An 18,781-nucleotide genomic window follows, 5' to 3' on the forward strand; every position below is an offset into this window, starting at 1 on the left:
GCCCACATCGAGCGTACCTTGACCGTGCATAATAATGTACTATCTACCTACTGTTGTACAATAATGACAGGCATCGGATAATGGGATAAACGGTAGCTCGGAACAAGGTTGTGACGATATCGTCCACCCAGTCCCGCGGGCTCTCTCGATCTGCTGACACTATATCAACAAATTGGTAAATGGCACCACTCGAACGCGTATCCGTTCAATCAACTTAAGAAAAGAAGATTTACTCGTTGTCCTGGCTTAGGGAAGTTCACAGTTTGCTTGCATATATAAACTTGATTCAACAAGAAACAGTGCTAAAATGTGGTAGTTAAATTTAATCGGTGTCATGCTAAACATGGATAATATTGAAATAACAAAACACATAGAAGGCACCCCCGATTAAAATTGTCGGTCGCCTAAAATTGCCATCATGAATGGAAATTGTGTTAACGCTGACAAGCCTGCAGTAGAAGTAGAAGTTAAGGAGAGGAAGTTCAAAGCGTCGAGTGTTAAAGAAAAACTCCTGCAAATAAGATCAAATATAACCGTAGAACCGATTATTGCGTGTTATATTATGTCCAATGTTTTTTCGGGTCTAGCTGTACAGAATTTAAATTTGGAAAAGGCCTGTCGAGTCAATTTAGGTTACAGTGATGAAGTATGTTCAGCGTTGAACAGGCGGCAGACAGAAAATTATACCACAGAGGAGTCAGAGGTGCAGAAGTTGACGGCATCAGTACAAGCTTGGAAGAACATAGTTCAGACGGCGTTCCCTTGTATCTTAGTGTTGTTTGTGGGATCATGGAGCGACAAAACTGGCAAACGCAAAGCTTGCATACTTCTGCCTATAGTTGGAGAGGTTTTATGTTGTACATGCTTCATCTTAAACACCTATTTCTTCTACGAATTGCCATTGGAGGTCACAGCTCTTTCAGATTTATTCCCGTCACTAACCGGAGGTTGGATTACCGTTTGCGTTGGAGTGTTCAGTTATATTGGCGATGTGACGACTAAAGAAATGAGAACATTTCGAGTAGGAGTGGCTAATTTGTGCATGTCGCTTGGTATTCCTATTGGAATGTCCCTCAGCGGTATACTGTTACAGCAAATCGGATACTATGGCATCTTCATGATATCTAATCTATTGTATCTAACAAGTCTTATATATGGATACATTCGACTGAAAGATCCGGAAATATCTGCAGAGCGACAACGTGTAAGTTAATAATACAATGTATAATACAAAGTCGGTTCCCGCTGGCTGTCTGTCTGTTTATAACTATGAACACTTAGATATTTGAAACCGTCTGTCGGTTTGTCTATCTGCCCCTATGAATATTTAGATAGATATATAGATAGAGAGAATAGATAGATAGAGTTTCAAGAGGAAGGTCTTAGTATATGATTTGTTAAGTTTTAGACAACGCGGACAAAGCTGCGGGCGGAAATCTAGTATATTCATAAAATACTACCAGTATAATTATTTTGCTTCATAAAGCTATGTCGAGTTTACGTAGTTTTCGTATGATTTGAGTATGTATTACATAGCCAATTATAGACCCATAAAATTATATATCAATAATACGTATATATATGACTACATACATCTAGTTATTTTTACTGTCCGCTTTGAAAATTGGAATGGGAATGCCCCAGATGTTAAGTTCGGTTACAAATATACAAAATTTAATACGGTTAATTTTAAATCAGTGTTATGACATGAATGTAATGGCATTCCATAAAGGTTTTAGAGATTGTTCAAAACATAGCCGCAAAATTTCATCAATTTGTGTTCTTTATTTAATCTATTCTTAAATCAATCGAAGAATTACAAAGAAGATTGCAAATTCCCAAAACAATTACATTTGCAAATGTCTACTAGCATAACAGGCATATGGTATTACTCATAAACAATTAAGCTCCAATGCAAACAAGCACACCGTCGCCATATCTTTAGAACATAAAACAAGGTATGTCAGCAAACTGACACGGAATCAATCGTGAGACAATGTTAATAGGAAGCTTAGGGTTACCGGTAGACTTAGGTACAGCATTTGAGGTCGTTCATCATTCGCTTACACTCCCGGTCCTACGTCTAAGTGATAAATTGCTCGCACACTACGCAAAATTGAAGGGGAGAGTACCATCAGTTTGACACGAGGCTCAGATAGGTGTCTGCATATGTAATGCCTTATACAATTTGATTGGCATATCATTATGCGACACATCCTTGCCAACTTGATGCTTGTGAGACTGGAAGATTTGTCTATAATTATTGTACAAGCTGTGATACGTGTATATAACGTTCTTATACTTCTGATATCAATACCAAAATTCCGTTATTAGTTGTATGATATTAGATGTAGGAGTCGAACTGTCACCGGAGGAGATATCACACCCCATAGAAGATGGGCGTGTAACAGTAGTATGAAAATGCTACTGTGTTTATTATGAATGGGGCAGCCGGAGGCCCGTTTCCATTTTCTTGCTCATCACCAGTCCATTTCTTTCCATCACGAACTAACTATCTCAGTTGATCGCTATGACATAACGATAATTATTTCTAACAAAAAAAATTACTGCCCTCAAATTGTTAGAACTAAGCCAAATTAAACCACTAAACCACTTTAAAACAAAATAAAAATATAATAAATATCGGTACTCGAGTAAAAAGTTATGAGATAACAAACACAAAAAAATACAGTCAGTGATAACCTCCTTCATTTTCGGCGTCGTTTGAAAAACGATTTCTATGTCGATATTAAGTAGAAATGAGTATCGACATAATTTTTATTCAAACCATTAATAATGATATTAATTAAATATGAAGAGGAAATTTTCAAATTAATTAAATGTAAATAACATGAATGATATAAATATTGGCGGAATGTAAGAGTTGATAATAAATTGATCCTTAATTGAATATCGCCTGCGATTAAAGCAAAATTATTGTTTGTTCAAATATTTAGCGATAAATTTTCTGAATGGTGTTAACGTTAATTATACGAATAACATTTTGTGAAAATAATGATTTAAATGAAGCATTTTTTAACTGTGGTCACTTCGACGTAATTTATTATTGTAATGTGAATAATAATTTTAACTACAGTAATAGCTATTACTGTAGTTAAAAGTTTCAATATAACTATATAAAAAAGTGCTTTTCATAAATTTGGATACAACTATTCATATAATGTTTTCAACATTAAATTGTGTGGATAGATTTTTTTTGTAAAAATAGTGGAATTACGCACATCGTTTAGTTTAAACGACATACATTTGTACATACATATGTATCGTTGTTTCAACTAAAAAAACCCTTTTTTTACTATGTTGTGTGACTCTCTGTCTGTTTGTTGCGGTTATTCTGTGACACTCGACTAGTTCTACTGGATCGGTTGAAACCGCGGAACGCAGCTAGTAATGAACAAATCATCTTCCAGGTTCAACCAGTGGGCTGCAAAGGATGGGTCTGCTCGTTCTTCGACGCGGGGCACGTGCGGGAAACGCTCACGGTGGCCTTCAGGAGCGGCCCGCGACGCCGCAGGCTGAGAGTGTCCTTGCTTATTGTGGTCGTTTGCGTTATATTCGGACCTTTACATGGTTAGTATGGTTGAAGTTACCTTTCTAAAGGGTAGTTTCGGAAACAGAGAAAGGGTCTCTTTATGTACTACAATAAACTATATACTATGTTGCTTTGATTGTTAGTTCTTTTTATCGAACGAACATGGCCACTCCCAGCCAATAAGGTTCTTATTTATTAATAATGCACAATTTTTAAGAATAATTTGTAAATTGCACGTTTTAATCTCCATTAAAATCAAGTAAGATATACCTGATGTGGTGATGGCCGTCAGTAGTTCATTCACCATTTTAGTTAGGTAAGGGTAAGGTTAGAAATTAAAGACTTTTTAACGGATTTTAAACGTGATTTATTAATTATATTAATAACCCGACGTTTCTCGGGAAACATGACCACGTGATCTCGTGACCACGCTCGCTGTAAAGTGTTCGAAACGTCGGGGTTATAATATTTATAATATAATGAATAAATCGCGTTAAAAATCCGTTAAACGGTCTTTAATTTCTAAATGTATAATACTCGCGTAAAATCAAACACAAGAAAATACTAAGGGTAGGTTTGTAGAAATCTTCTTCGGCTTGAGAACTTGGTACATTACAAATTAAGATAAGTGTTTCACATACTTCAAACACTAATTCATCCACCGATACCAATGCACCTCAATGCTATATAAGTGAACTGTTTATGTATCTATACTTTAAGATACATAAGAATTCCACTAGCGCTTTATAACAATGGGCGTCGATAGATATGCAACAAATGATTTGTCTGACAATGGCTAGATGAAAAGAATTTATGAATACGTAAATTGATAAAACAAAACAAACAATGGTTATGGAATTACAAATAAAGGTCGCTGCAGGATCACTTGCAGAATGGAATATGGCCCAGTGAGAAATTAAAATACGGATAGTAAAAACAACTTCAAACATGCCGTATACAATAAATTCTTTAACCGGACGTTTTGTACAGTATCTATTCAGAAAGTTGCAGACATAGTAAAGTACTGGCTAAAATGTTTTTTTAATTGATTAATTACCTACACTTTCCTTAGTGCAGTGCAAAGTTTGTTATTTATAAGACTCAATGCATTTTGATAAAGTTCTTATGTAAAATGTGATGCAATAAAATACTAAAGCGAGAACTCCTAAACAGGGTTGAATGTGCTAAATAGCTAACGAGACTTCTGTGGTAAAGTCGTAAAATTGAAAAATGAGAGGACGATTTAATCTTATTAGACCACTGGAAATAGTCTAGTTGAAGTGGTCAGAGTGCGGAACATGCCACTTGTTACGTCCTTAACCTAATAACCGATGAGAATAAGATTTCTCGTCCCGCCATTTACCTAGTTATGCTAGCCATTCGTAAATGGCAAATTTTCTGGGTCATTGTTTACCCGATTCATATAAATTAAAACTAATTTTGTAATCAGAAGTGTCAATCAAACATAACGTAAATAAAGTCTGAACAGTGAACATTCAAACTTTATTTTTCTTGTAATTATAACTCACTAGCTGCGGTTTCACCCGCGTAAGTCCGAATCCCGTAGGAATATCGGTATAAAAAGTTGCCTATATGTTATTCCAGTTGTCCAGCTATCTACGTAACAAATTTCATTGTAATCGGTTAAGTTGTTTTTGTGTGAAAGAGTAACAAACACACACACATCCTCACAAACTTTCGCATTTATAATATTAGTAGAATAGGAAGTGGGATAACACGCTGATTGAATTTCACTGAACTTTTGACTTTATGTGCTTGCAATTTACTGATAATTATCGTCATTATCGTCATATTGCGCACATTACGTGTCCTTTTTTAATTGGTTTATTTTATAGACCATCCATCAACTTTTTGGAGAAAAGTCTGCAATTAAACAAGAGCTGTTTGTGAATTTTTCTTTTGTTTGTTTACAGGAGAGATGAATGTACTGTATCTGTTTATGAGATACAGATTTAACTGGGACGAAGTACAATTTAGTATGTTTTGCACCTACAGCATTATCACTAATTTAGTCGGTAAGTGATTATCAATAAAGTTGATATCTGCTTGTAGTTTTATAGCAGGCGTCAATAATCTAAAACTGATTTGCCCTCATGGATCTCTTGAATAGATAATTGCCATTAATGTAGGTATATATTTTACTTCAAATACTTTTTAAACTTTTACCCAATAAACAAAAGTATTTCGTTTTTTTTTATTAAAATTGACTGAAATCCAAGTTATGAAAAATAAGTTAAAATGATAGAAGTTTTTACTTACCAAGTCGGAAAATAATGAAATTAAAAAATCTTTGCCGTAGGGTGATAGAAATAAAAGGATAGATGCTTTTTGCTAACTTTCATTTCCATTGTATTTACTCCTGACTTTTCATTACGTGAAACGAAACAAAATGCAATCACTAGATGCCGTCGCCAAATGTCACCATTGTGCGTCGCCATTGTGGAAAACTTTGTTTTTATAAAAAACAAATCAACTAAGCCCGTAATGATGTAGAAAGAAGAAAATACTTTTCAATTTTGGAACTTTCAAATGTTCATATACGATTATGAAATTTAAAAAAAAAAACAGCTTTATTCAAAGGTTATTTTGCATATACAATTTTACGCGGGTAGTTTTAAAATAAAGTAAAAAAAACTATACTTTTAAACTTTATTGCGACTACGGGACTGAAAATTTAACTTGGAAATTAATGCAATTAGTGTTTTAAAATTGCTCACAGTTTAAAAACTGATGGGCCAAAACTTTGCAACTAGAAGTATGATTAGCTTTTTCGCTTTTAGTGATTTATGCTGTATTTACTGAACAGTCGTTAATGAATGTTGGAAAATAAATTTCAATACCTTAAAATCGTATTATAACTTTAAAATAGTATTATAACTGACCCACACTCTGAAAATATTGACTTTATTGACGCACGAAAGGCACCAGCTTTCAAGAACCATCAAAATCGGTTCACTATTGAACGATCTGATGAATAATAATAATACAGAAAAAATGCAGTTGAATTGATGTCCTCCTTCTTTTGAAGACGCCTTTAAAAAAAAGAAAAAATATATAATTACAACACATTTCTTTATCAGGTACCCTCTTTTCAATAAGTATCTTCAGTGACTTCATGAAGTTGGACGACTCAGTTGTTGGCATCATCTCCTGCACCAGCAAGATTCTTGCCTCATTCATTTTTGCCTTCGCTACCACAACTACAGAAATTTACCTGGGTATGTAGTTCTTCTCATAGCTATAATAGAACTAGCCTTTGCCTGTAGCTTCACCCGCGCGGTCATAAGAAATTGACATGGTGCAAACTTTCGACCCCTTTTTTATCTCCTTGGGGGTATTGGCTTGGGGCAATTTATCAAAATCCTTTCAAAACGGATGCCAACGTCATTACATCTATCTGCATGCCAAATTTCAGCCCGTTCCGTCCAATGGTTTGGGCTGTGCGTTGTTAGGTCACTACTTCAGTCAGTCAGTCAGTCAGTCACCTTTGAGTTTTATATATAAAGATACTAGAAACCTTCATATTTAGTACTGGCTAACCGTCACAACGTTCGCTCTGAAAAGGAAATAGGAATATATTTTCAATTTTTTTCAACATTTCCGATTAATACCCCATACCGATTCTTCATTCATAGAGTGATAGTAAGGCTTCTCTAAATTGAACATGATAATAATTTTGCAAGTCTAAGATTGCCGCGCTCCACCAAACCACAGAATACATAATAATATACTAGTACCACAGATAACATAATACTGTACTAGTAACCAAACAATCTAACACGCATTTCAATTTCTTTTGTTTATTTAAACTTCTAAAATGATAGCGAGGAAACACTTTTGTTTTTGTATTATGTTTGTGATGTTTTTATCCAAAAAATAGTGGACCGAATAAAAAACATTCTTATACTACTCGAAAGCTGTATCTTCCTTGAGTCACAAGCTATAAATGAACCATGGGTGAAGCAGGAACGGATCTTTAGTATGTTTTATTTATGTTTTTATCTGTTTTGTTTGTATTTGTTACAAAACATTTGAAGTAATTATAAAGACATGTATGGACGGACTTCATTTAGCATGGAATTGCAAGTCATCGTGTCTTAGGTAATCGACGCTATTGACATTATTATTTGTATTGCGTCTTTCTGTTATGATTCCAAGATAAAGTCATAGTAGAAAATTTTACAAAAATCGTTAGCGTTATGTTTTATTTTTAACTAATATAAATTTAGTCAATGTTATAGTACATGCATAACTACATAGTATAAAACGAAGTCGCTTCGCCGTCTGGGTCTCTGTATGCTTAGATCTTTCAAATTGCCCAACTGATTTTGATGGGTTATTAATACATAGATGTACTGATTCAGGAGGAATTTTTAAATGTATATATCATGTATTATATCTGTGCGAAGCAGGTTTGGGTCACTAGTTATCAAATAAAATACTTTATTGATAAATATAAAAAAGTCCGATTTCTTAGTGTTTTTAATACCACGATAAGTTTTTTGAAGGCAAGTAATTTTGAACTACTTAAATTGTAAATTCAATTATAAAATAAAAACGAATTAAATAATGATCTATAACTTGTATAGGTAATTTATTGTTTGTGGCTTTAGTGGATTTGCAATATGCAACATTTAACGTAGTTCTATTGTCTCCGACTATGTTTTTCAACTAATTCATTATTTATAGTGTTTTGTTATTTTAAAGCCATTGATTCGAACCAATTTGACATATGATTATTTCCTTTTAAAATGTCAGCCTGTTTGTTATATAATTTGCGAAGACTTTAGAAGCATCAAAAACTTTAAACAAATCTATTTAGAAGATTAAAATATGAACCAAACTGTTACATAAAGCTGTTGTGTGTTACATAACTCTTGTTGCATGTACTTATCTCACGACATCTCGGTTACGTGATGCATTCATTGTGATAACTATTCTGTATATAGAACTATCTTCTAGTCTTTTGAACACATCGATTATGTTTAAACTCCTACGAGTAATTAAAATAATTAATATTAATTAGTAATAAAACCTCATAAAATATACCAATATCAAGTATGGAAATTAATATTATAAACAAGTAAGAATGGATTGATGGATGTATGGATGTATGGATGTATGGATGTATGGATGTATGGATGCTTTGTTACTCTTTTACGCGAAAGCAGCTTATTGTATATGTATAAAATTTGGTACAGAGATAGAATATAGTTTGCATTAGCACATAACCATTTTAACCGGGTACCACTACAATGACGCTTGTTACAGCTAGTTCTTTTGAAATCCGGGCCCATAAAACAATAACACATACTTTTATTTGCAGCTCCATTAGTGGAAATATTCAATGGGACCTCCTTCATAGCAATGCGGTCGATAGCTTCCAAACTCGTGACTAGCGAGGAGTTGGGTGAGTAAAAATATTTGATGCTAATACTTAATACTGTTATACGACATTATTTGTCCGATGTATCCTTATTCATGTTTATGTGAGGTGCTTTTGTCATCATTATATCACAAAAATCATTTAGACGTTTTTTAGTATTATGAAATCTTGATTGACACCAAGAGTCATGTGAGAGGCTTTTCTTTATAAAGTAGGAAATTTAATTAAATTATTAAGTAGGATAGGAATTTTCTGGAATCATGTCTGAAGCTACCACCACAGGATCCGATGAACGAACGGTACTTCAGATCTGTGCAAACTTCGTACAAGTAATGTACAGGTGAGGTACGTGTGGATTGGGTATAAAGGGGAGTTTACACGGTCTTAGCAGCTAAGTGCTGAAACAGTTCAGATAAGTGTAGTGTTAGAACAAGTATACATGATAAGGCTATTTCTTAATTGCTGCTCTTGGTGTGATTGTGTGCACCGAGCACTCTTTGTGATAAAATTCATTCACATTTTTTAATCCGATTAAAAACATATTACCTGCCTGATATATACACAAAATATATCTCGAAGTTTCAGCGACTTGGTAAAAAATATATATGGATCTAGACTATAATTCAACTGTTTCTCAAATTTAATGTAGATTTTAAAAGCCATTTGGTTGATCATACACTATCGCGTTTTATTAAGAAACTCATAATTATTGTGGTTATAAAAGTGAGAGTCATTATACTACAAGCTCCTTGTTTTTACCTAGATAATGATTGTAAATAAACGATTGCAATGCACCAAGGCTATTCACATGCAGTTACCGGTCGTAAACTGAAAGAACAAAACTCGAATTTGTTTTGAATATCGTCAATTTTAATATCAATATGACAAGACTATGTGCTGTATTTGTTTAATTGAAAATCATCAATACTAAATACTAGCTAGCTGTTCGGCCCGGCGCCCGTGGTACATATATAGCCTATGTCACTCAGTGATGTTGCAGCTTTCTAATGGTGAAAGAATTTTGAAAATCGGTCTATTAGTATTTGAGTTTATCCATTACAAACAAACATACAAACATACAAACACAAATGCACATTATTCGTCTTTGTAATATTAGTATTAAATACTAGCTGCGCCCTGCGGTTTCACCCGCGTAAGTCCGTATCCCATAAGAATATCGGGATAAAAAGTTTGCCTATATATTATTCCACTTGTTCAGCTATCTACGTACCAAATTTCATTGCAATTGGCTCAGTAGTTTTTGCGTGAAAAAGCAACAAACGCACACACATCCTTACAAACTTTCGCATTTATAATATTAGTAGGATAGTAGGATAATTCTTTCATGCTTTGGATCTTTCGATAAAATTCGCATAAGGTATAGGTATCGCATAGGTATAGTAACTATTCAGTATGCTACTAGCTCTGCCCTCCGGTTTAACCCATGTCGTACATTATGTTATATAATAGGCTTTCTGGGTCCCATAAATTAACTTGCACTGAAAGACAAAAAGCGGTGAAAGCGGACCAGTAGCTTCAGAGATGAGAACAAATAAACAAACTCTTCAGTTTTTAATTATTAATGCGCTATTTCACGAACAAGCACTCAATAGTTTTTGTTATCAGCTATTCTTTTAATATACTTTAACTACAAGGACGTTTTTTTTGGATGAATAGTACTTATATAGTACCATAACACGTGTATTTTGGGAAGTCCCCTATTTTGTGGGTTTTATAATGACGTATTATAAGTAAACATCAAATGGCCATAGCAAATAATACGACGAATTAATGCGGCAAACATATAAATGTCTACACTTCAATTTTGCTTATTATTTTTTAATATAAGACGTGTATTATCTCATTAGGTTCATGTATATTTACTTATTACTGGTTATAAAAGCGGAAAAGATTGTTTGTTTATTAAACGCTCAGAAACTACTGGACTGATTTCAATAATTAATAATTTTATCGTTAGGTAGGTAAGGGATCCCTGAGTGATATATGATGTACTATAGGCGAAGTAGGGGCGGATGATGATTGTTTTGTTTATTGACGACGACTATAGTATTTTCAAGCTTAGACTTTTTGAAGAAGTCCAAGCACTTACAAAAGTACCAGGTACCACTTTATATCCTAAAATGGGACTAGTAATTACGACATATATGACACAAAATGTATCACGTCAATCGGTTAGAAAACCTTTGAGTGGTCGAGTAATAAACCTTCCTTCGATTCCTTCGAGAACCTTCTTTGAATCATAAATTAAGAGCCTTCTTCGTTTTTGGGAACGTCGGTTAAAGGCTTGGCGAATGCTGTTAGAGACTTACTAGTGATATTTTATATGAAGACAATTAAATAATATAAGAATCTCGATGGCACGGCGGGTAATTATGATAATATTTACAAGATAAGAAACTCAAATATCCCACTTACATACTATCAGTCAATGAGTTATTCCTATATCTCTTATAATTTTCCGTTATCCACGCCACTTAGAACAGACAACACAGTAAGTTCAACTCGAAGTAGCTATCATGTGATTTTAGACAATTTGCACACGTGTAACGATGAATCTTGTAGGCTTTATATGCTAAATTTATTCTTTCAATCCTAATATTGAAATTAGTCTTGGCGAATTATTTGTATAATAATCACACTTCACACACACAGATGCGAAAGTTTTTTTGTTTGGAGGTTTGTACGTCACGCTGAAACTATAGACTGATTTTGATGAAATTTGGTATACAGACAGGGTAGCTGAATTGGGTGATAGCATAATTTTTATCCCGAATAAATGCTCTCTTGAGATGATTAAATCATGTGTAAATGTCCCAATTCCACACGGTCAGAGCCGCGGGCAGAAACTAGTGATAATATAAATGCAATTATTGTCCAGATTATAATAGATTGCAACCATTCGAACTTATCCCAATTCCAAAATGTTTATCTTTTAAACTATCTCTTAAAACAGGCACTCAATTGCATATGTCAGATCTCAATGTCAAAAGTTTCCAAAATAAATACGAGAAGGCTAAAAACTTAAATGTCAATACTGTAAACGAACGAACGCTTATAAGTATATAATCAAGATCAAAAATCCGTTGTAAAAAAGCAAAAACTGAAGCCTCATGTCCCATTATTACGCTTGATTAAATAAATTATAATACATTGAACCTTAGATGTCATTGACAGTTTAAGCATAGAACAAAATAAGCGAACAAATTTGCATTTTTATTATCATAAATTATTTTATTACAACAATAGGAAAATAAAGGTTTTAATACATGTCAGGACGCTTTTTTATTAAAAGGATTGTTTTAATGAAATATGTTGATATAAAGGTATTTAAAATCGAATGCAGTAGAGTGCATTGGACTTTTTCGGTATGCGCTGCTTTGGCAAATGACCATGAAGGTTGTAAAGCTAAAAGAAGGTACACTAAACGACTTGTTAAGACCGAACTGTTAAGTTATAAATGAATAAATTATAATATATTCGAAAATTGTTGTTACGTATATGATTAATTATGGTATTTTACCTAATTTATAGTGGTACCTATAGTTACCTGTAATATGGCCTCAACTTCGTCTTCGCTTCGACTTCGTCCGGCCGAATTGTTAAGTGACAAATAAATAAATCATAATATATTCTAAATTTGTTGTTTCGCATATGATTAATTATGGTATTTTACCTAATTTAAAGTGGTACCTATAGTTACCTGTAATATGGCCAATTCGTACAGGTATTTTGTTTATTCTTAGAGTTTATTTTTGTATCTCTATCTTTTGTGTGAAATAAAGTATTAAATAGAAAGTAATATTTAGTGTCTGTCTGTGTGTATGTTATATGTAATGACTATTTATATTATACATAATTAGACATGGACCAGTTTATAGAATCAACGATAAAATATCCAAACCTTGATCACTCAAATAATAAATAATTAATAATTAATTCTCAAAATAATAATTAATTCATCCAGGTAAAGTGAACTCGCTGTTTGGGCTGGCTGAAGCTATGATGCCATTGGTGTACGGTCCACTATACTCCAGGGTCTACATGGCGACTTTAAACGTGCTGCCTGGAGCAGTCTTTTTGCTGGGGGCTGCCATGACTGTCCCTGCTGTCGCTATATTTGGGTAACATTTTTTTATTAGAGCCCCGAAAACAATCCTTCTTCATTGCTTATTGTTAAAAAGCCAGTAACTGATTTCCACGAGCCTTTCCTCTGCTTATATGTAATGGCGGTGGTGATCGCTTAACATCACCCGAACCACCAGAATCCAAGTGTCTACCATAAAGATACGAAAGAAAACCGGATAGTTGTAATATATGTAAGACTTTATTTTATTTCCATGTTCTATGCACTAATAAATCATATTTATAATCTCACCTGGCTTGGTACAAGAATTTCTTCATAATTTAGTATCACGTTCGCTTCTTTCGTTGTGCGTAAACGCCGCATTTCGTTTAATAAAAGTGAAAAAAGCGCAAACACAATAGAACTTTACTTCAGGTAAGTATGTTTAATTGTACAATCCTACTCATATTATAAATGCGAAAGTTTGTAAGGATGTGTGTATGTTTGTTACTCTTTCACACAAAAACTACTGAACCGATTACTGAAATTTGGTATGTAGATGGCTGGCCAACTGGAATAACACATAGGCAACTTTTTATCCCGATATTCCTACAGGATACAGACTAACGCGGGTGAAACCGCGGGGCGCAGCTAGTTATTAATAATTCAAGAAATAATGTTGGGTTTTACCGTATCCTACCTACATTTGGTATGGCGTCTAGAATCACTTGGATGGTAAACTAATAACGTCTACTTTTTCGTGATAATTTTATTTAATATATATTTAAACACTTACATCTGAGAGTTAAACTGGTATATATAAATATAACTGATAGATTTTTATATGAGGGAAGTGTACGTATTCATATAAAATGTTAATGTTAAATATCCCACATTTACTTTGAAATGAGACATTGAATATAAGTAATAAGCTTTCCGCCCGTGACTTCGCCCACATCAAAGGAAAATATAGACAGTTCGCATAGTTCCTGTTCCTGTACGATTCCCTGAAAAAACTCTTTTGTCCTTTCCTTTTTTTTTAAATCTTCGTGTCATTTAAATTGTTTGGAGAAGACAGACAAATTGAATTACTAACGCATTGATAACATTGAGGGATGTTATGGTAACAAAAAATCAAATCAATAACATGTAATAAATAAAAAAAAGTCTAATTACTTTTCCTGTACATCTCTTAATTTTCTGTGTAAGTGAGCTATACAATGAAATGTTTTCTTGTTTTTCTGTTTGGCTTTGGAACGCAATAAAGAATACTTGATACAAAATTAAACTGGTTTCTTCTTGGAAACTGATGCTGGTTGAATGATCTTTCCAATTGGGACTCGTTTTGGAATGTTACATTTATGTTTTTAAAATTAAATTAAATTTAGTGATTGAGAGTTTTTGACGTTGCCAAAAATAGGTTGACTTCGACGACTTTAAATCTCTTTTATTAAGTCTTCCAAATTTTGTACTCTTTCGTCCAAAGTTTGACGGTACATAACGTCTTTCTCCGCCTTTGTATTCCAAAGCGTGTTTGACAGCGTTAGTCATAAACAGTTAAAAGTTATTTAAATAAAGTCTTATTTTTTAAGTTAAAAGTGTTTTTCACCGGCCGTGGCCTGTGACATATTCACCAGAACTGTGTGAGTATATTATATTCGAAAAAAGATGATTATAAGGTTACCCTATTAATCAAGTACTGATGTAAATAAGCAATGTTATTGATAGGAAATAGGAATATCATGACCCTAAAGTCTATTGTCCCTAAAACAATAAGTTCAGCAGGACAATGACCTGCGGAAGTTTGGTTTCGATAACAATGTTTTGGTTGGACTATTCCATTGTAATTTATAGGGTAAATTTAAAACAAAAAAGGTTGATACGATATTTTGTTTGTGATTTTATTGAGAAATGGTATGGGTAGAAGATGTGTGTGTGCTATTTCACTGTCACTGTCTAATATATAATTTACTAAAACTTCTTAGTAAAATTGGTGAAGAGTGAGCATAGAGTCAAGGTGTGTTTTGGTTATGCGTTCTATTCCCAAAGCGCGGAGGACTGATCACCTGCTGATTTTCAAAACAAAATGGATAAATGAAAAAAAAGAATGAAAATCGCATCAGTATCAGAACGATTTTCTATTTATCACATTAACATCAATCCCTTGAATACCCATGGCATAGTTGAGTGGAAAAAAAAAAACAAGCATTGAGAGTCTCTTTGTTTTTTGGAACGTCGGTAAAAATCAATATTTGTTTCACTTAATAGCATTTGCTCCATTCAATGACAGATTTTTTATGTCATTTGGTCATAACTAGGAATCAAGCTTAGTATTTTGTAACATATGAGATTTTGTGCCAAGGCTGTAAGGAGATTGCAAATGTTTAGAATCATGTGACCGTTTCATGTCTGTTTATAAACCACGTCACTGACATGCGTGCAGACATTCGTGTAATATGCGAATCTTTGCTCACACATATGAAAAAAATATTTCCAATTTAGTTACACACTTTCAAACAAACGAGCTACTGGCTTTATGTTATTGGTATATATTACAGACTTAGAAATCCTACTAATATTATAAATGCGAAAGTTCGTAAGGATATGTGTGTGTTTGTTGCTCTTGCAAGCAAAAACTACTGAACCCATTGTAATGAAATTTGGTACGTAGATAGTTGGACAACTGGAATAACACATAGGTAACTTTTTATTCCGATATTCCTACGGGATACAGTTTTACGCGGGTAACTGCGGGGCGCAGCTAGTTTATTAAAAATATTGGACATATATAAAGTACTCGTACTTCTATCATTGTAGTTATTAAATTAACTTTATTATTATAGTATAATTCAGAGTTTTTTTTTTGAAATAATGAAATAAAGCAAAACATAATTAATTCACGTCTTATACACCAATCTCATTAGAATACTTCTTTATGGTGTAAAGTAAATAATAAATATATTTTGTATGTTTTGTGCAGTGATATTGACCTATTTGATTTCATATAGTATATTGATCGTTCTTGTTAATAGTCTATTACTTAAAACAACAATTTCGAGACTTAAATATTACGACGTTTCAAGTATTCTAAAAAAAATATTAAAATATACCTTTTGTTCAATCAACAGAGAAGTATAATGTAATTGAATAACATTATTCAAAAATAAACCCTCATTCGGACTGTGTCCCTGCAGTGGGAACATAAATGATCATGATAATGATGATGATATTAAAATACATATATATACTTAGTTAAGAGTTCCTCAGCCCGTTCCGTACGAGTCATCACACTGATAACACATATGCACGTTACATACGCTTCACCACCTCATTCCTTATTCGAATTGCTAAGGATTGAAATTCTCTACCAGCAGCCGTAATTCCGAAAAATCTATAATCTAGATCTTTTCAAGGCGACAGGTTTCTTCCAGGCAAGCATGTCAGCATGTCACCTCTACTTTACACCAGGTACAGGTGTCAGATGTCTGATTGATCAATTATAGAAACGAGTTTCAAATTGTTACAAAAAAGTTTAATGTTAAAATAGTTCGATTTGGATGCTTTTGTGGTAAATGTTATTGTTGTTAATGGAATAGATAGTTATAGTTATCTACTTGGACAAATAAATACAATAGGGGTATAATCTATCGAATATTTGTTTTATATTAGTTATATCTAAGGAATTTTCTCGAATCCATTGAACCGATACTGTCCATTGATTTTGAGCTAGTTTATATAATTATTACATTTTGTATCGTTAAAACGGTTTCAGTGTTCCATTTTGTTTGATTATGCAATCTTTATAATTCGACTTATTTCTTTTGGGAATAATGCTTCACAATTACCATCGATGCTATTTCTAAAATTAAAAAATGGCGCTCCGAGAATAATAATTAGAAAATTAAACACAGAAAATAAATAAAGCTGAGGAAAATTTAACACTTAAACTTATTGTGAAATACTTGTGTTTGTTTGTGCAAAATGTGTGAATACCAGCGAACCTTATACCACAACCATATAGGTGATGTGCGAAGTGTTAACAATTTGTGAACTCACTTAGTTGCAACCGAAGATATTGAATATTTTCGCATGCAAATTTTAAAATTTTTAGCTTTGAATTTGCCTATAATCAGTTTAAAATTTATAATTTACAGGTGGTCATCGGAAAATGTCTAAATCTTAATTAAAAACATGTTCGTACATGTTTTTTAAGTTGTGAGCACAATATACGTATGTTACAGAAAATTCTACCTTTTCCTTATATATAATCTATTTTTATAGAAACTCAAATATAATTGACCATTAATGTAATGTATATATGTATATAAAAATTATTTTTTAGACGAGAGATTTTTGTATGATGATTGTTATTTGTCAAAATACAGTAATAGCTTATCGCCCGCGGCTTCCCCAGCGTAGTTAAAGTGAATTGCATAGGAAAGAGATGTTAAACTGTGGTAATCAGTCTATATCTAGCTTCCTAACTGTCTCCAGGCAAAAAAATCACACCATAAAATCGCTGTAATGCGATGTGAAAGGAAGACACTTCGCACTTTTTTAACTGAATACGGTATCTTATTGATTATTGATGTGTCAATGTTTTTAATAATTAATATTTGTAACTCCCAGTCAAACTTATGGCCATGTCAGTTTCACGATGTTGGCCTTTATTCAACTTCAATATTTTATATATGCAGATGTATACTGTGTACGTACAATTGAACATTGCGACTTAATATCTCGTGTCTGCCTCAAATTATCCGCTCACTTGATCTTGAACGTGATGACCTACGTACAAAAGGAAGATATTTTAAGCAGTTTTATGCGATGTTAAAAAAAATGTGACGTAATTACCCTTATAATTCAGACGTGGCTTTGATTATCTTATAAACATAATGTAACAAAGTTAAGAAGCGTTTTTAATTGAACTAATTTATAGGATGCTCAGTGAATGAGTTAGAAAAGCTAAAATGCTGCATAAGCCTTATACAGCTTATCTAATGGTAAACTAATGTTTGACTATTTATGCGACAAAAACTATAGCAAATATATCATTTTATACGTATTCGTTTGGATAAAGTACAGATTTTGTTAATGCAAATAATAAATAATAAAATAATTTATAGTAGCTATGATGTATTGACCAAGTATTTATGTATATAAAACATGTGTTTGCATAAAATTATAGCACAATGCGAAAAATTTAACTAAAGATTTCAGTGTTAACTGCTTCAGTGTTCTGTGTGTTTTATTGCTATTTTTCTATGTAATTATTACATATGCCAACAGCTCAAAAAAGTGACGCCCGGAATTTTATTCTAAAGGTTATGCTGATGCGAAATTGACACCCTTCATTTCAGGAATAAGTTGGTGGCAATAGATACAATGTAATTTGATAAAATTATCAAAATATCCACCATTCTAAAGCATACAGAGCCAATCGTCAGAACAAAAAATTAAAATCAATAAAAAGAAATAACAAAATAGATTGGAATCCGAGACACAACAATCTCTCATTTATATCAAGACAAAGGCGGGATAAAGAGTTTATTAAACTAAAAGCCATTATTTGTTTATCTTTAATTCATTTTTATTTACAGGTGGATGTATTTCGAGCAACGTGAAGACAATAGACAAGTCGAGGAACTAGAAAGTGTAAATAAAGATGTTTAGTGGACTTAATGTTTCCTTTTTATTCTAAAATGTATAGCTTTATAAATACATTTAATTATCTTGG

General features: G+C 32.9%; 1 protein-coding gene across 1 annotated transcript; it reads left to right on the forward strand.

The window, feature by feature from the left end:
• The first annotated feature begins 138 nt into the window (after positions 1–138).
• On the forward strand, positions 139–18,781 carry LOC119831192 (proton-coupled folate transporter-like). The gene is made up of 7 exons (XM_038354480.1): positions 139–1,204; positions 3,432–3,591; positions 5,488–5,589; positions 6,655–6,792; positions 8,901–8,984; positions 12,946–13,102; positions 18,645–18,781. The coding sequence occupies exons 1-7, from the start codon at positions 419–421 to the stop codon at positions 18,715–18,717; spliced, it is 1,500 nt and encodes a 499-aa protein (XP_038210408.1). The 5' UTR covers positions 139–418; the 3' UTR covers positions 18,718–18,781.

This window comes from Zerene cesonia, chromosome 13, assembly GCF_012273895.1.
Source record: "Zerene cesonia ecotype Mississippi chromosome 13, Zerene_cesonia_1.1, whole genome shotgun sequence".
NCBI classification, from domain to species: Eukaryota; Metazoa; Arthropoda; class Insecta; order Lepidoptera; family Pieridae; genus Zerene; species Zerene cesonia.

Bases quoted from the DNA above. Each gene is read 5' to 3' on its own strand.
- LOC119831192 (XM_038354480.1), top strand. From the start codon at position 419: ATGAATGGAAATTGTGTTAACGCTGACAAGCCTGCAGTAGAAGTAGAA. The intron at 1,205-3,431 runs GTAAGTTAATAA...ATCATCTTCCAG, and splicing joins TATCTGCAGAGCGACAACGT to GTTCAACCAGTGGGCTGCAA. The intron at 6,793-8,900 runs GTATGTAGTTCT...TTTTATTTGCAG, and splicing joins AACTACAGAAATTTACCTGG to CTCCATTAGTGGAAATATTC.